The 15,849-nt window shown below is 35.7% G+C and overlaps 1 protein-coding gene across 1 annotated transcript in view; it reads left to right on the forward strand.

Annotated features, from left to right (window-relative positions):
* Positions 1–1,136: 1,136 nt before the first annotated feature.
* The window catches only part of IFT57 (intraflagellar transport 57), a 52,813-nt gene continuing 38,100 nt past the window's right edge, over positions 1,137–15,849 (forward strand). Inside the window, exons 1-5 of the mRNA XM_019742955.2 lie at positions 1,137–1,472; positions 3,861–4,023; positions 4,865–4,983; positions 7,697–7,787; positions 12,469–12,537. Of these exons, the coding sequence (XP_019598514.1) occupies positions 1,261–1,472; positions 3,861–4,023; positions 4,865–4,983; positions 7,697–7,787; positions 12,469–12,537 (654 nt within the window). The 5' untranslated portion in view covers positions 1,137–1,260. The remainder of the gene's footprint in view (positions 1,473–3,860; positions 4,024–4,864; positions 4,984–7,696; positions 7,788–12,468; positions 12,538–15,849) is intronic.

Genomic DNA, 15,849 nt, shown 5'->3' on the forward strand with positions numbered 1-15,849 from the left:
CTTCACACTTCGGTTATGTCAAAAAATGTGACTTCTCTATTCTCTAGTAGCAGATATAAGAGATCAGAGATCCCTCAAAAACACATTATAAGCTCAAATACATGTTCAACCTCTTGCCACAAGTTTTCTTCTCCCAGGAAACCTCCACACACCTACCACTTACCTCATTTTTTAAATAGCTGTTAGGAAAGCTTCTTGACACACAAGACTTCTTTGAGAAAGGTAAGGCTGTGGTCAGTCACGCCCCCTTTTCTTGCTTTTCCTTTATTAATAGCTGCAGAGTACAATACAGTAGTAATACTGTCTTTAGCCACACTTAGAGCTATAGCACAGGAAAATAAATTCCTTTCAAGATTATTTCCTTTATTTTATTGATTTTAACAAGGAACCCCAACACTGTATACTGCATGTAATGGGCTTGAAACAGATTAGGAGAAAGATGTGAGTTTAGAATGCTTGTTTCGAGGTAAAACAAATCCTTCCCACTGCCTCCTTTTGGCTCATCCTCTGCCATTCTTTTTCCCCACTCCCTCCCAAGCAACAACCCCTTTCCGAGCGCTGATAGCAGGGAATGATACTAACAGTCTTATAACATAGTGTTAAATCACACACAGCATTCACTAATGAGAGAAAGACTAAGTTTAAGGGGGGGAAAAAAGGAAGAAACTTCCCTTTGGAAGGTTGCTGAGGTAAAAGGAAACCTCAGAATATCGACTACCTTTACAACTGTGAAAACTTTCAACTGTGGGAAGAAAAAAAAAATCAGGGTGCTAGTAAAGCCTTCATACTGCTCGTCTTCCTTTTTCTTTAATCTTTTAAACTGCTACCAGCTCATTCGGAGGCCCGCTCAGCTGCCATTGGTAACCACCAGGTCCAACCCACCTCTAGCAAGCTAAGGGCCTGGTGGAAAGCACAGCAAAAACATCCACGACCCCTCCTCCGCCTTTAAACTGCAGCGGTAGGAGGCGTGGCCGGACGGGGCGCTGGGAAGCCACGCCCCCACGAGGGCGGGGCTGCCTCCCCGCCACTTCCTTCCAAGAGGCAGGGGAAGGGCGACCCTACATGACGTAGCCCAGAAAGCTAGCCTTGGTTGGAGGGAATTTAGAAGAGTTCAGGGAAGGAGGCGGAGTCTAGTTTCCCTGGTGACGGTCTGCCTGTCGGTCGCCTGGTAACGGGTCGCGGCGGTCCTGGCTGCAACTGCGCAGGCCGCTGAGATCCGTGGGCCGGAGCCCACGCTGGGCTCTTTCTGTTTGTTTTGCGATGGCGGCCGCTGCGGCAGTGGTCACGCCGTCGGGTTTGGAAGATGGGGCGTCCCGGGCCCGCGGCGAAGGGGCAGGGGAGGTGGTCGTGGAGCGGGGGCCCGGCGCGGCCTACCACATGTTCGTGGTGATGGAGGACCTGGTGGAGAAGCTGAAGCTGCTCCGCTATGAGGAGGAACTCCTCCGGAAGAACAACCTGAAGCCCCCGTCCAGGTGGGTGCCCTGGTCCCCGGCGCATGGGTGCCTGCTGGGCCCTGGGAAGGGGCCTTCCTCCGGCCTGGGGAACGCCCGGCGCGGGTTAGCCAGCACTTGTCTTCACCGCCTAGTCAGGAAAGGGCACTTCATCCAAACTTGGCGACGGAGGGCCGTGAAGCTCACGGAGTTTATACTTGGTATTTTAGTAAAGAGGAAAGTTTTGGAACGACAGAAAGGACTGGAAGACAGCTTGCCTAGTCTTTAAAGCACACACCTCCACAAATCACAAACTGTTTTTTCTGAGTATAAAAGTAATAAAAGTACCTCTTGCAGGGAACTCAGAAAAACACAAGAAAATGTGTAGAAAAAATACTAAAATCACCCATAATCTCATCCCCAAAGACAAATGCCATGATCATTTTAGATCTCTCTCTAGTTTTTGTTTTCCTTTGCAAGAACCTGTCCCTACAGGTGGTAACCATGGATACCTAGGACCTTGCTTAGCACTTTTTATGCAGTTAGTAAACTTGTTGACTAATTGCTATGGTTTAAAGGAGTGGAAAAGTGGAAAAGACAAATGAAATGACAACTGTAGGAGCTGTCTCTTTCTCATAGAGCCTAAAGTTCTGTCCTTCTGGTGGGGAAAAGTTCATCATATCCGGAAGCCCAGGCCATTAGTTGCTGAGGATAATGGACAGCTAGCACTTTCTCTTCCAGTCAATGTAGCTTAGCACAGAGAGGTAAATAAGTTTTACAGTTTTCCTTTACATTAATACGTACTTAGATTTGTGTATTACTTTAGATTATGAATCTTTATTTCTTTCTCTGAATGGCTATAGCTAGGCTCAAATAATTTCTCTTGACAGTTTTGATCTCATTCCTTGCTCTCTTCCAGTAACTTTAATTATAAGATATGTAAGCTTAATCCAAGATGGAAGTTGTAGGCTTGGGAGTTATTACTTAAATTAACTGATCAGAATAATGTAAACAAGGAATATTTTCTATGTTAATAAAAATGAATTTTTCCCAAAGATATTTTTCAAACTAAAAGAAAATGGCCTTAAGTTTCTATTGATATAACCTCTGTACTATTTCCTCAGGAGGTCAGCAGGGTACTTTGAATAATGAATTTGTGTGGAGGTATCTTAGTTTAATGGTTCATAAAGTGTGGTCATCAGGCCCGCAGCATGAGCTTCACCTCGGAACTTATTTGAAATGCTCACAGGCCCTGTCCCAGGTCTACTGTATGGGGAATTCTAGCGGTGGGGCTTAGAAATCTGTTTTAACAAGTCTTCCAGGTGACTCTGATGCATGCTCAAGTTTGAGAGTCATTTTCCTAAGTCTACAGAATGTGTCAGTATCCATTCCTCTATCTTGGATTTATCAGCCAATAAGAAAAAAATGAGTTGTTACCAGCAGGTGCTTCAATAGGGTTGTAAATCTACCTGTAAGGACTTCATGGCCTTTTTTTCTTTCCAGCTTTCCGTTATCTTCTAGGACATTTACATTGATCCTGCAGGAAACAAATTGGGAAACATGAGCTCACTGCTGATTCTTATGGAAAATACCTATAATAGCTATAAATACAATTATGAACATAATAGCTACATGTAAAAAGCAAAATAAGATCCTTAGTCAAACTGAATTGAATGCTGTGGCTAGCAAATTTTATTCCTAGCATATTTAAGTATACATCATATTGATCCTCATAGCACTATTTTTAGTAGGCTAGGGAGTTTACAACAGTCAACAAATGTTTGTTAGCCTGGGGATGTGATACTCAGTGGTTCTTAATCCTGGCTACACCTTGGAACCATCTAGGAAGCTTTTAAAACATACCTGTACTGGGACTTCACTCTCAGAAGTTCTGATTTAATTGATGAGGGAAGAACTGTTTGGTCCAGTTGCAGTGGTTTGACGAGCTCCTCAGTTGATTCAAATATGCAGCCAAGATGAGAACAACTGTTAACTGATACAACAGTAAGTAAAGATACCAGAGATGTAAAAAATGTAGAAATGCATAATGAATAATCATTAAGGTCTTTTTTTAAACTCTAAGATTTTCTTGATTCCAAATTACATTTTCAGGAAGTACTCTCATATTATTCCTGATACACAAATTATTTTGGCAAAGGTTCTATATGCTCAGTTTTTTAACATGCCCTGCATTTTTGGGGTGTAAGGTCTTTGATCTAATATTTTTTAGGCAGTAGTGATTGTCCTAGTCCTGTTGATTAAAAACGTTAATGGGAGTGCTGTGGATTATTAGAAATTTCAAAGAATGAGTTACCAATGTCTTTTGATTTTAAAGCCATTTGAAAAAAAAGTGGGGCAATTTTGGACTTAGCCTCTTTAATTACTATAGACTTCTCAATATTTCCACCCTCCCCTCTTGTTTTGAAACAGACACTATTTTGCACTGCCTACCAACCCTGGTGAACAGTTCTACATGTTTTGCACTCTTGCTGCTTGGTTGATTAGCAAAGCAGGACGCCCCTTTGAGCAGCCTCAGGAATATGATGACCCTAATGCAACAATATCTAATATATTATCTGAGCTTCGATCATTTGTAAGTGTAAACAACGCTCTTATTTTCTGCATGTTCTCAAGTTATGAATTTTAATATTGTTAGTTCGACAACTTAAATGCTAGCCTTTTAGATAAATTCTCTGTGAATAACTATATCTATCTATCTATATAAATTATATCTGGAGTTCTTTTTAGGTAAAACATCAGAATGGTTGATATTATAACATTAATGCCACTTTTTAAAATGTCCACTGTACACCCTTTATAGCCCAAAATAGTAATATTTTTCTTAATCTTGATTTGTCTCAAGGGTAAATTTATGGATAATCAGTTCTTTAAAAAATGATTTTTAAAAAAGGAAGATGTAACACTGTATTTTGAAAGAAAACTTTGATTTAATAGACCATAATATCAGTTGTACTTTTCATTTCTGACTTTTCCTGGGTACTTTTCACTTCTAACTTTTTCTGAGGCTAGGCAGTAAGAATTTTGGGCACACCTGTTATTAATTTTTGACAAGCGACTCACTCTGTCCTTCGTATGGTTGTTTGATGATATGCTACCAAGCTAGTAGTTTTACTGGTTTTTACATTAACGATATCAATGTAATGTAAAAGAGATTTGTCTTGCTGTCATGAGGTATTACTGCTTTTGAATTTGATACTTTTGACAATAAAATGGCTTCCTTTTCCTTTATTTTTTTATGTATCAATGGATTAAAAAAGACTGAAGAGATGAATTTTTAAGAAGCAATGAAATTGCAGTTATGTTAAATCATTTGAAAAATAGAGAACTGATGAATTTATTCAGCAGTACTTAAAATATTTTGACATTTGGAATATAAATAACAAGTAATACCCTGTATATCTTTTGTATTTCAGGGGAGAACTGCAGATTTTCCTCCTTCAAAATTAAAGTCAGGTTATGGAGAGCATGTATGCTATGTTCTTGACTGTTTAGCTGAAGAAGCCTTAAAATATATTGGTTTCTCTTGGAAAAGGTAAAAATTACCCAAAGTGGCAATAGTAGTTTTATGTGCATGGCTTTTTCTACTAAGGGTTCAGAGCTACTTAATTGAACAGATATGAAGTATTTCCTCTGGACTATTCTAAACTGAAAATGCCACAGGTGATCAGAAAAGTCATTATAGATAAAATTGGAATATCTGGTGTCTTCAAAACCAGTTCTGATATCATTGTGCCCCTTGCCAGTTCAAATACATAATTATTAAAGGTTTAACTGTAACTGTATACTGGAAATTTAGAAAATTTTTTTAAAGTCTTTTCACATATATTATAAACACAAATATGCTATATACATATGGATAATTGATAGTTGCAGATTTAAGGGGAAAAATGGAAATTAATATAGTGCTTCAGATGGGATTTTTCCCTTAGCTTAAAGTGACTGGGCAAGAAAAATACTAAAGAAGCCTACTGACACTCTCTTAGACATTGTCATTGCTTCTTTCTCTGACCTGACAGTGATTTGTTTATATTTCTATTATTGTTTATCCCATGGTATTAAAGTCATTTGTTTAGAGGTCTTGCTTTCTTGAGAGAAATTGTGAAATCTTCATATGTACTGTATGGCTGTTAGCATAGCACTTGGTATATCATAGATGCTCAATAAATGGATAAGGAAATAAAATATTCAGAAACTGTCTATATAGATTATAATTAGAAAAGATGTAAAACTTAGTCCTTTGAAGATTGGGATTATTGATAGTTTAGAGATTTTGGAAAGGCATTATTCAGGTAAAACATAAGTAGGCAGTGATTTTGATTAGAGTAACTTCTGTAGAAAGGTGTATATATTGTTTCCTGTTAATAGTTTAATGTGTATCCAGTTACATTCTCTTAGGTAAATAATCTATTCCCTATTAATAGGTATTTTAAAAAACTTACCCTACTTGTGTTATCATCTGGTTGAACCTTATGAAATTACTGATACTCGTTTATTTTTGAACTAAAAAATAACAATTTCGATGCTTCAACCCAAACATTACCACTTAGTGCAATATAAAGAATGACTACATGATCCACATTGCTTCTTTATTAGATTCCAAGAAAAATTATGAGATGTGCTGCTCCATTTAGTATTTTTTAAAAATTTTAAATCTATTGCCCAATGTATTTTAAATTCACTAGAAGCTGTTGGTATCTCAACCACAATTTAATTTTGTACTTCCTTTGTTTTTGGATGTATCTTATTCTTTGCCATGTATTGTGATTTGGATAATTTATAAGGACTGTGTATACATGGGGAAGAAAAAAGGGTGAAAAACATTGAAAATAGACATTAAAGAATAATATGTCAGCTATGTAATATGTAAATTACATAGAAGTTACATATTTATAGATGACTATTTTATATATCTAAATATGCCAAAACAACTCCTAGAAGAACATTGCTTTTGTGATACTAGTTCTAATTAATTAAAAAGTAGGAAATTTATTCTTTAAGAAGATTGATTTGATTCGCAGTAGTTTTCTTTCTTAATATTAAATGTTGATTTTTATATTTTGTTAACCTGTCTGAAATATGGATTTTTAAAGTAAGTTTCCAGATGTAAACCCAACTACTTTGGAGTATTTTTAATATGGGAAATACATGTTATTAATCTTGATGGAGAAATTATTGTTCAGTACTCAGTGTTAAGACCACTGAATAAGAAATACTGGAAATAAAAATAAAGCTAGAGCTCATTTTATTACCTCTATCAAAATAAATTTCAGATTGATCCAAGATGCAAATGTGAAAAATGAAACTATATGAATACTAGAATACCAAAAGGTGTGGGATGTTTTGTTTATGTTAAAGCTAGGATCCATGCAAGAAAATGTTGCCAAATTAATGTAACAAGAATTGTAACAATCCTGAATAATCAAGATTATAAGTAATAAACTAGAAAAATATTTTTAACACAGGTTAGGCCATGTATTAATTTTCTTAATGTACAAAAGGCATAGATAAGTATTTCCCTGAAAAAGAAACACAAATGCCAATTAAAACATGAAAAGGTGTTCAACCATTCTCATGTGAAAGAATGCAATTAAAACAAGAATGAGATATTTTCACTTAAATGATTGGCAAAGATTAAAGTTTGTTTACCATATTGGTGAACATATGTAAATGTAGTCACTGCTGTTGGGAGTGTAAATTAGGGTAACATTTTAGAAGTTGGTTTTGTCAATATCTAGCAAAATAGTAAAATATACAATGTTGTTGGCTCAGCCATTCTACTTGTACAAATTTATTCTAATGATATACACATAATAAATGTACAGTGATGATCTTTGCAATATTGTCTAATTAACAAAACTAGAAAGATCCTCAGTGTTCAGCCAGAGGTTGTTAGTTAACTTAATATTATGGTACTGCCATTAAATGGAATACATGCATTGATAAACAAAGAGAGAAAGATGTATCGGGGTTTAAATGTGATATATTAGTAAGTGAAGAAAGTATATTGGATAATGGTATATCCCATTTGTGTAAATTTATTCTTTAAATTTGGAGGTAAATGTTTTTGCTTCTTTATATAGAACATTTGAGGAAAAATACATTTAACAGTGATTATGGAAGAGGGGTGAAAAAGGACAAGCTCTGTTGTAGAGGAGATCCCTAATATCACATTATGCCTTTTTGTCCTACTGAAATGTTTTGTTTTGTTTTTAACTTGCATCTCATATTAAACTTTATTATTTTAGACCGACATACCCAGTAGAAGAATTAGAAGAGGAAACTGTTCCAGAAGATGATGCAGAATTAACGTTAAATAAAGTGGATGAAGAATTTGTGGTATGAGTGTTACAGAACGTATTGCTCATTTTCACCTTTGGATTCCTTTTCCTTCCCTTAATTCCCCCAATCTTCCATTTTTTGGAGTATACTTTATTTAATTTCTTTCAGAGAAGAAAAGCTTTTAAATAGAGTACCAAGTTCAGTTGTTTAGACCTTTAGTTAAGTTAATGCTTATGTTCTCTAATGATTGAGGTCTGAATTTTAGCAGAGGTTCTGAAACTGTAGACAGGGAATAGTAGACCACTAGTTATATGAGTCAGCATTTTATTAACAACCATTCATGATCTTAAATAGGCCATACATAATAAAGAATTTAGAACAGAACAATAGAATTTAGGATTAATACGTTCTGCTTCATAAGAACACCATTTCTCAGGAACTCCATTCATTATGCTTCTAAAATTAGGATGAGTACTAATTTTAGAACTTTAAAATTTAAAATGTTGGAACTTTAAAAAATACTTGTAAATACCAACATTATTTAAATTGGTTGGCAGCATCTGGACTTTTCCCCATTCTATAATAAATGTCCTATCTACAGTGTGAAGCTGAGTGATCGAGTCTCTACAAAAGATTAGACTAGTAAAATGGTAGAAACAAAGGTCTGTTTCTCAGAACCAGAGATGGATGAACCCTAGTGTTTTAGGAAGTATAGGTATCTGAAATCAAAATGGCAGGGAAAAAAACTATAGTGTATTTTATTCTCATAAACCATTAAATTTTCCAGGTGATTTTCTAAAGTTAATATATAATAATTATATTCTATATTTCAGCTTAATATATTAAGCTACTGTATGGTACAAAAATATTAATCACTGCATTGTTTTATAGCGAATGCTAGAAATGAACATTAAAGAACTTAGACTATATCCAAATAAAATATGATGTATCCATTAAAAATTGTTTTTAAGAATTGTTTGTAAGAAGTACAAACTTCCAGTTATCAAGTCACAAGGATGTAATAATGTACAGCATGGGAATATAGTCAATAATATAATTACTGTGCAGTGACAGATGGTTACTAGACTTATGGTGATTACTTCATAAGGTATATAAATGTAGAATCACTATGCTATACACCTGAAACTAATATAGTATTGTATGTCAACTATAATTAAAAATAAATTTTGAAAACTCTACCCTTTTCCCCCCATCCCACTGAAGAATATGTACCACTAGTTACATATAAACATAGTCAAATTACTGGGTTTTGCAGTCATGTGAAATGAAGTACTTCTTCACTGTATAGCAGTGGCACGGGCTGAATATACATTTTTCTAATAAATAGAGACTGGTTCATTGAAAAAATTGTTCTCAAAGAAATGTTAGTGACATGGGGATGATAACATACTATATGCATAAACTCAACCACGTAAAATATGCAAAAAAAATCAATATGTTAATATTAGTTACGTATAGGTAGAAGGATTGTGAATTATTATTTTATTTTCTATGCTTCTTTATATTTTCAAACTAATATATTTTATCAGCAATATAAATGTTGTAAACCATATATGTAAAAAATATGACATTTATACAAAATTATGTTTATAGAAGGAAAAAAGATTATAAAACTAATCAATTTAAAATCTATCTTTGTTAACATGATACATTTTAAAAGTTAAGGTAAAAATCCATTCATTCATTCTACATGTATTTGTTGAGCATCTGTAGCATGCACTGGGCAAGACCCTGATGGTACAGCATGTACAAAGCTCTGAGGCAGGAGGGAGCTTAGCATATCAAGGAACGAGAGAAAACCTTTGTGGCCAGATTTCCTGAGTAAGGTGGAGGGTGGCTTAAGATGGACTGGGAAGATAGACCAGGTCCATATCATTTGGGGCATTTTTAGGAATTTAGACTTTATTCTTTGTGTAATAGATCTTTCCATTTAGACCCAGAGAATTTGAAGACCTCACATATTCCCAATTGTTTATTTATTTCACTCAGGTATATTTCTCATCTTGTCTTCTTAATAATTATTTATTAGTTATTAGTGTATTGACAGGTACCTGATCCTACAGCATCGACATTTATCTTTAACGACACATAACTCAAAATTGCCAGTTCAGGAAAAAAAAAGCATGAAAACCTACTAGTCAGAAAGATAACTCAATAAGGGCAGAACCGATTTGGGCCTTTTTTTGTATCTCCAGTTTGTCATGTGTGCATTGCCTGGTGCATAATAGGTGTTCATTAAATACTTGACCACAGAATCATCTGTCAACACATTGCTGTGTAACTTTTAAAAATTATAGCTAATTTTTTTTTCTGAGAACCCTTTAAAATTCAAAGCAGCATTATTAGGTGTGTAAATTAGAGAAACAAACTAGAAAGCAGTCTCATTGCACATTTCTCCGCAACTGTGAGGTAAAGACATTCTGCTGTTATAAGACCAAAGGGTTGCTTCTTCCTTACTGCCATCATATTCTAAGGGGCCCCTTCTTACCTCTCCCATTCCTCTGGCTAAGGAGAATAGGATCAGTGCTACAATGCCTTCGGATGGTGAGATATTATTTCATTTTGTTGCCAGAGTTTGTGAGGTGGCTCAAGGATAGTAAAGATCATTTCTGACAGAGTGAAGTTCTGTAATAATCATCTAGAAACTAGAAAACTTCAGTTTTAGACTGACCAGATCACTATAGGACACATTGATAATTGTTAAAAAAAAAAAAAAAAACAAGTATGGATCAGGACGGAGAATATTCTCACCTACTGTATATAATCGTATCCTTAGTAATTGGCAGTAAGAGAAGTAAGAGCATGCGTATTAGGCAAAGAAATGATAGGAAATTGTTGAGTGCCTTCTAAATTCCTGAGATTAGAATCCTCAATTTATTTTAAAATTTTTTTCTTAGTCTGTTTATGTTCAAATTTCTTTTGAATGCTGTCTTTTTTTTTTTTAACTTTTATTTATTTTAAGTGTGTTTTTCCAGGATCCATCAACTCCAAGTCAGATAGTTGTTTCAGTCTAGTTGTGGAGGGTGCAGCTCACAGTGGCCCATGCAGGGATTGAGCCGGCAAACCTCGTGTTACCAGCATCGCACTCTAACCAACTGAGCTAACCGGCCGCCCTTGAATGCTGTCTTAATACTGTTTAGTAACTTAAATCCTTTTCCTAGTACCTACTATTAAAGCTTTTTAACTATTAATGTTCAGTCCAGTACAATTCAACAACTACTTATTGATTGTCTATGTAAACAGTACTGATTAGGTTATTGTAAAAGCATTAGAAACTTGTCTCTTCTCCCATGGGCATTGAGTCATCGGCATTTCAATCGTTTACTCTCATGGTTAAGTAGCCCATCATTAGTGCAAACACAGAATAGACTAGCTGCTTTTCAAAGGTGTGCTCTGCATATATGCTTAAGATTTAAGATGCAAATAGATCAGTTTTGTCTACACCTCTATGCCCCACTGCCCCCCTCAAAGTAAACGTCACATGAGTGTATGGAGTCTGCATTTATGTTGTTTTATATTTTACTTCAGTCTTTCCAGTTCCCCATAGATTAGCATCCTTCTCACGTCTTACTTAGAGTCTCTGAGCAGATCTAGGATGGAGCCTTAGAATTTGCATTCTAACAAGCCCCCAGGAGCTGCTGATGCTGCTAGTCTCAGAACCACCTTTGGGGAACCAGTGTCTTACATACTTTAAAATTCTTGAAGGTAACGATTATCTTGGAAATCTACCACTGCTGCTTTTGTACAACTCTACATGTGGAAGTGTCCATCAATTAACGCCCACTTGTTTATTTTCTTCTTTACAAGGCTTGGGGACCAAGCTTCATTGGCTTCATTACCGTATCATTAAGCTTGGAATACTCTTGTTAAATTTGTGGCACCCACTATGTCACTTGTCACCACAAGGACATTTGAAGAGAAAGAGGAGCTAATGTCTTATATACATGCTTATGTAACCTGCTAAGACTCCATATTTACTGCGTATTGGAGAAAGGATTCCTTCTCAAAGGGTCACTCCTGACACTACCCCCCCATGCCAACTGGCCCAGTGATCGGGACTAGCTTGGAATCTACCTGAAATATCCTTTTAGATAGTTAATATCTAATCTGCAAGGTTAAGATCTTAAATATATATATTTCATACCTTTAAATATATTTAATATTTAATATCTTCAAATAGATTAAGAGGCCATGAGCCAAGCAGTACTGGTGACTTAACTTATTAACTTATTAACTTATTAAACTTGAGCATATAAGAGATGAGATGTCAAAAGTATGCATTAATGTGATTGATCCCTGGAGCAGGTGAGAATATTCTATGTCTGTCAGACTCTAATTTTTGTCCATTTTAGTCACGTTACTCAAAATTTCCGTTAACTTTTACCACACTGTCTATTTCGGATAAGCTACTTGGGACTGTTTCTTGTTCTATTCTTGCATTTATTTATCCCTAGTTCTACAGCAGTGGCGCCCTTCCTTCTGCTTTTTTTCTTTCTTCACTGACTATAAAAAAAGGCCCATTGTAAATAGCACCATCAAACCCTCAAAAAAAACAGATGAGCTGCTAATAACTTTATATACATTAGTAAGCTTTTAAACACCCTTTCCTGAAATAGTCTTTATTTCTAACTTAATATATATATGAAAGTTGGAAATATATTTTTTAAATTATAACTTTTTTATAATTATTAACTTTTAAAACTTTTATTTTCCTAAGGAAGAAGAGACAGACAATGAAGAAAACTTTATTGATCTCAACGTTTTGAAGGCCCAGACCTATCGCTTGGTAAGTTGCATGGTATATATGCAGGACCAACAAACAATCAGTATACATGTTCTGCTAGGAATTGAAACAAGTAGAAACCATTGTTGGCCATTGTTTAGTGTGTCATTTGAGAGTAGCTCTCCACATTGTTTTCCTATATATAAAATTTGATAGCAAACATAAAAATCCAGAGGTGCAAGTGGGGCAGCCTCCTATCTGTACCGTGGAAAATCGATACAGTACTTCTCATGTAAACTAAAAATAGTTTATTTGCTTTATGTCATTTTTTATTATGGAAGCATATATATCATTTGATTTCAAGTTATTTTTCATTATAGTGAGCCAATATTGAATGGTCTTGATCATAGGGAAATGATAATTAAATGGTAATTAAATTAAATGGTAATTCTTTGAAATAAAATGAATTATACTAAGACTGATATATGGATAGGTAATCAGACATTGCTTTAGTCAGTTTTTGCTCTGTTTTAATTAGAAAATAAATCTAGTCTATAAAAGAGATCCCGCTGAAGGAGATACTTCAAAAGTACATATGAAATTTTTATATTTTCCTATATGTATGTTATATTTCAATAAGGTAATACCTATTGCATGCTCAAAAAAGTACATATGGAATGTAATACTTTTATTTTTCCTTTATATAATTTTTTTCTGTCTGAATTTTACAAATAAGTTTGGATCTACTTTTGGGTTCGTATGAAGAGTCCCTTGGCCACCCCGCCCTAGGATGACCTCTTCATTTATTATTTAATGCCTTAGTATTGTTACTCAATATTAGTTGTTATTATTAATAACATGTGTGTGCTTCCTTCCCCACTTGAGTTGTAATATAACACTGCAATGTATCTAACTTGCCTGAGTGTGGGAGTTGACTCTAATACTTTTATGACTTATTAGGTGTCTGACCTTGGACATATTTCCAAACTTCTTGTGCCTATCTTCCTCATCTGTAAAATGAGCATAAAATACTACATTTTCACAGGGTTTTTAAAGAATAAAATAGTTACTACGTGTGACGATGTCTGGCACACAGGACGTGCTCAATAAGTGTTGGCAAAAAGCAAAATCACATCTTCCCTGCACATTCCCTCTCTCAAATTTGATAACAAGGATAACTCATTTTTTTATACTCTCTATGTTGTAACACAAAAAATACTGAATAATTCTTCAATAAATGAATACATTTTTTATTCCTCAATTCAAAATTATATCAGAATAATATGTTAACATTTAAAATCAACAAACTCCAGTTGTAACAATACATTCTCAGATCACTTTATAGTTTTCAGAGTACTTTAAAACACATCCTTTACTGACCTTGTGAAGTGTTGTTATATCCAGTTTACAGATTCAAAAACTGAAATTTATAACCTTGAGACAGTTAATCTTTTAAAAAGCTACTACATTACAGCAGCTAAATTTGAATTCAGTTTCTCCAGACTCTCAGGTCTATTGTTTTTTCCCTTTGCCTCATAACAGGAGTTCAGCAGGGTAGGTGTGGTTTGAGCCCTGCCTTCAGCAGGGGCCCCTGGTGCTTGGTGGTCCTTTCCGTGTTGAAGATGATGCCGACGAAGTTCTAAAGTGTGAGGGAAACGAAAGCAGAGATGCACACGCAGTTCTCCTCAGAAAGAGCCTGTCATTTGTGTCATTCATTCTTCTATTGGTGATATAAATAGAGACCTGGAAAGGCTACCTGGGATTCCTCTGGACCAAGTACTTTGAGTATTGGGAAGGAGCAAAGTCATTTCATTTGCCTCTACCATTACTCTGTCCCTACTGGTCCAGATTTCAATTTTCCACTTCAGTTAAGCTACATAAGGAAGGGATTTCCCCCTGCCTGTGCCTTTATACACCATCTAAGTATTATATCCTTTGGATAAAAATTATATCACATATACCCTTTCGAGTTAAGACCATGAATGGTTGCGTTTTCACAAGAGGAAGAAGTCTGAATGCCAGGTGTTTGTGGTTGGTCAGCCATGAAGTACTAATGAGGCAGAAAACCCTTTCATATTTTAAAAAATCTGGCAGTATTGTTTCATGAGTATGTTGCCCATGAAGCCATCTGCCTGAGACAGCTGTATCTGTCTATAGCTTATGATGGCTCAGGCGCTCTTTCCCCAAGACAGAATTGCTATATAGGTTAATAACGTAGATTTAAGATTTTATATTTCATGCAGCAGGTGTACTCACAATGCAGAAGAAATATCATTTGAGTAAAGTTGAATGAATGTGATGAATTCTTCACTAGAACAAGAATGATGTATACTATATATGAAATCGATCTACTAAACGTATATGTGACCAGGCCAGCCCAGCAATGTATGGATTACAACAATCCCTTTCTACCTGTGGTTTAGAAACAATATATGCTTCTCCAATCATTCTCTGTTCCCTCATCTTGCATTATTCTTTTCACAGACCCTGGCATTGTATTAATTTCTGATTTGTTTATTGTCTGTCTGAACCACTGAAATGCAAACTCCTCGAGAGTTTTTTCACTGCTTTTTCACCTGTGCCTGATGGGTAGAAAGTGCTCAATATTGAATGAATACGTGCATGGATGAATGCTATTTTATATTTCTAATTTTATAGGCAAGGTATAGTTTACTCTTTAAGGAGAATAGAACTTCTCAACAATAATTATTCTATGTACCACGCAGGATAACGCAGGAAGAATTTACTTATGTTCCTTTATTTCATGAAATAAAGTTCAGTCTAGACCCTGAAAAATGTGCCCTTAAGTATCACGATAATTCCAGAAAATGGGTATATGCAAGCATTTTCCTGAGATTTGTGGTAAATGGAGCAAGAGAGAATGTAATGAAAAAGACATGTGTTGCGATTGTGTTCTCTGGAAGTGGACATTGACAGAGTTTGGAGTGCAATATATTTACTGTGAAAGGAAGTGGGAATAAGGCACTGGTCTAAGAGTGAAATCTCGCTGCAATTCAGGACTGACAAAGCCTTGGCCAACTGGTGAAAGGCTCTGGAGCAACTGTTGCCTGATAGGTTCAGTTGCTGGAGGCAGGCTGCCCTGGGAAGGACATAGCCCCAGGTGATGTGGCTCTCTGCAGGTAAGGCAGCGCCTAAGGGAGCTAATAGCAGGAAGCTCTCTGCTGGCCACACTCCCATAGCTGAGCAGCACATCCTTGGAAGGTGACCTGGTGGTCCATCTCCCTGACTACCATGACAGACTCGAAGCCCCACTAATTTGAGAAATTTGTAGAGACACTATGTGGCCCTTGATTAAACTTTGAAATGTCTGCCTAATTGGATCCTGACACAGCAGTATTGTTTCATGAACATTGA

Source organism: Rhinolophus sinicus, linkage group LG01, assembly GCF_036562045.2.
Source record: "Rhinolophus sinicus isolate RSC01 linkage group LG01, ASM3656204v1, whole genome shotgun sequence".
Taxonomy (NCBI): Eukaryota; Metazoa; Chordata; class Mammalia; order Chiroptera; family Rhinolophidae; genus Rhinolophus; species Rhinolophus sinicus.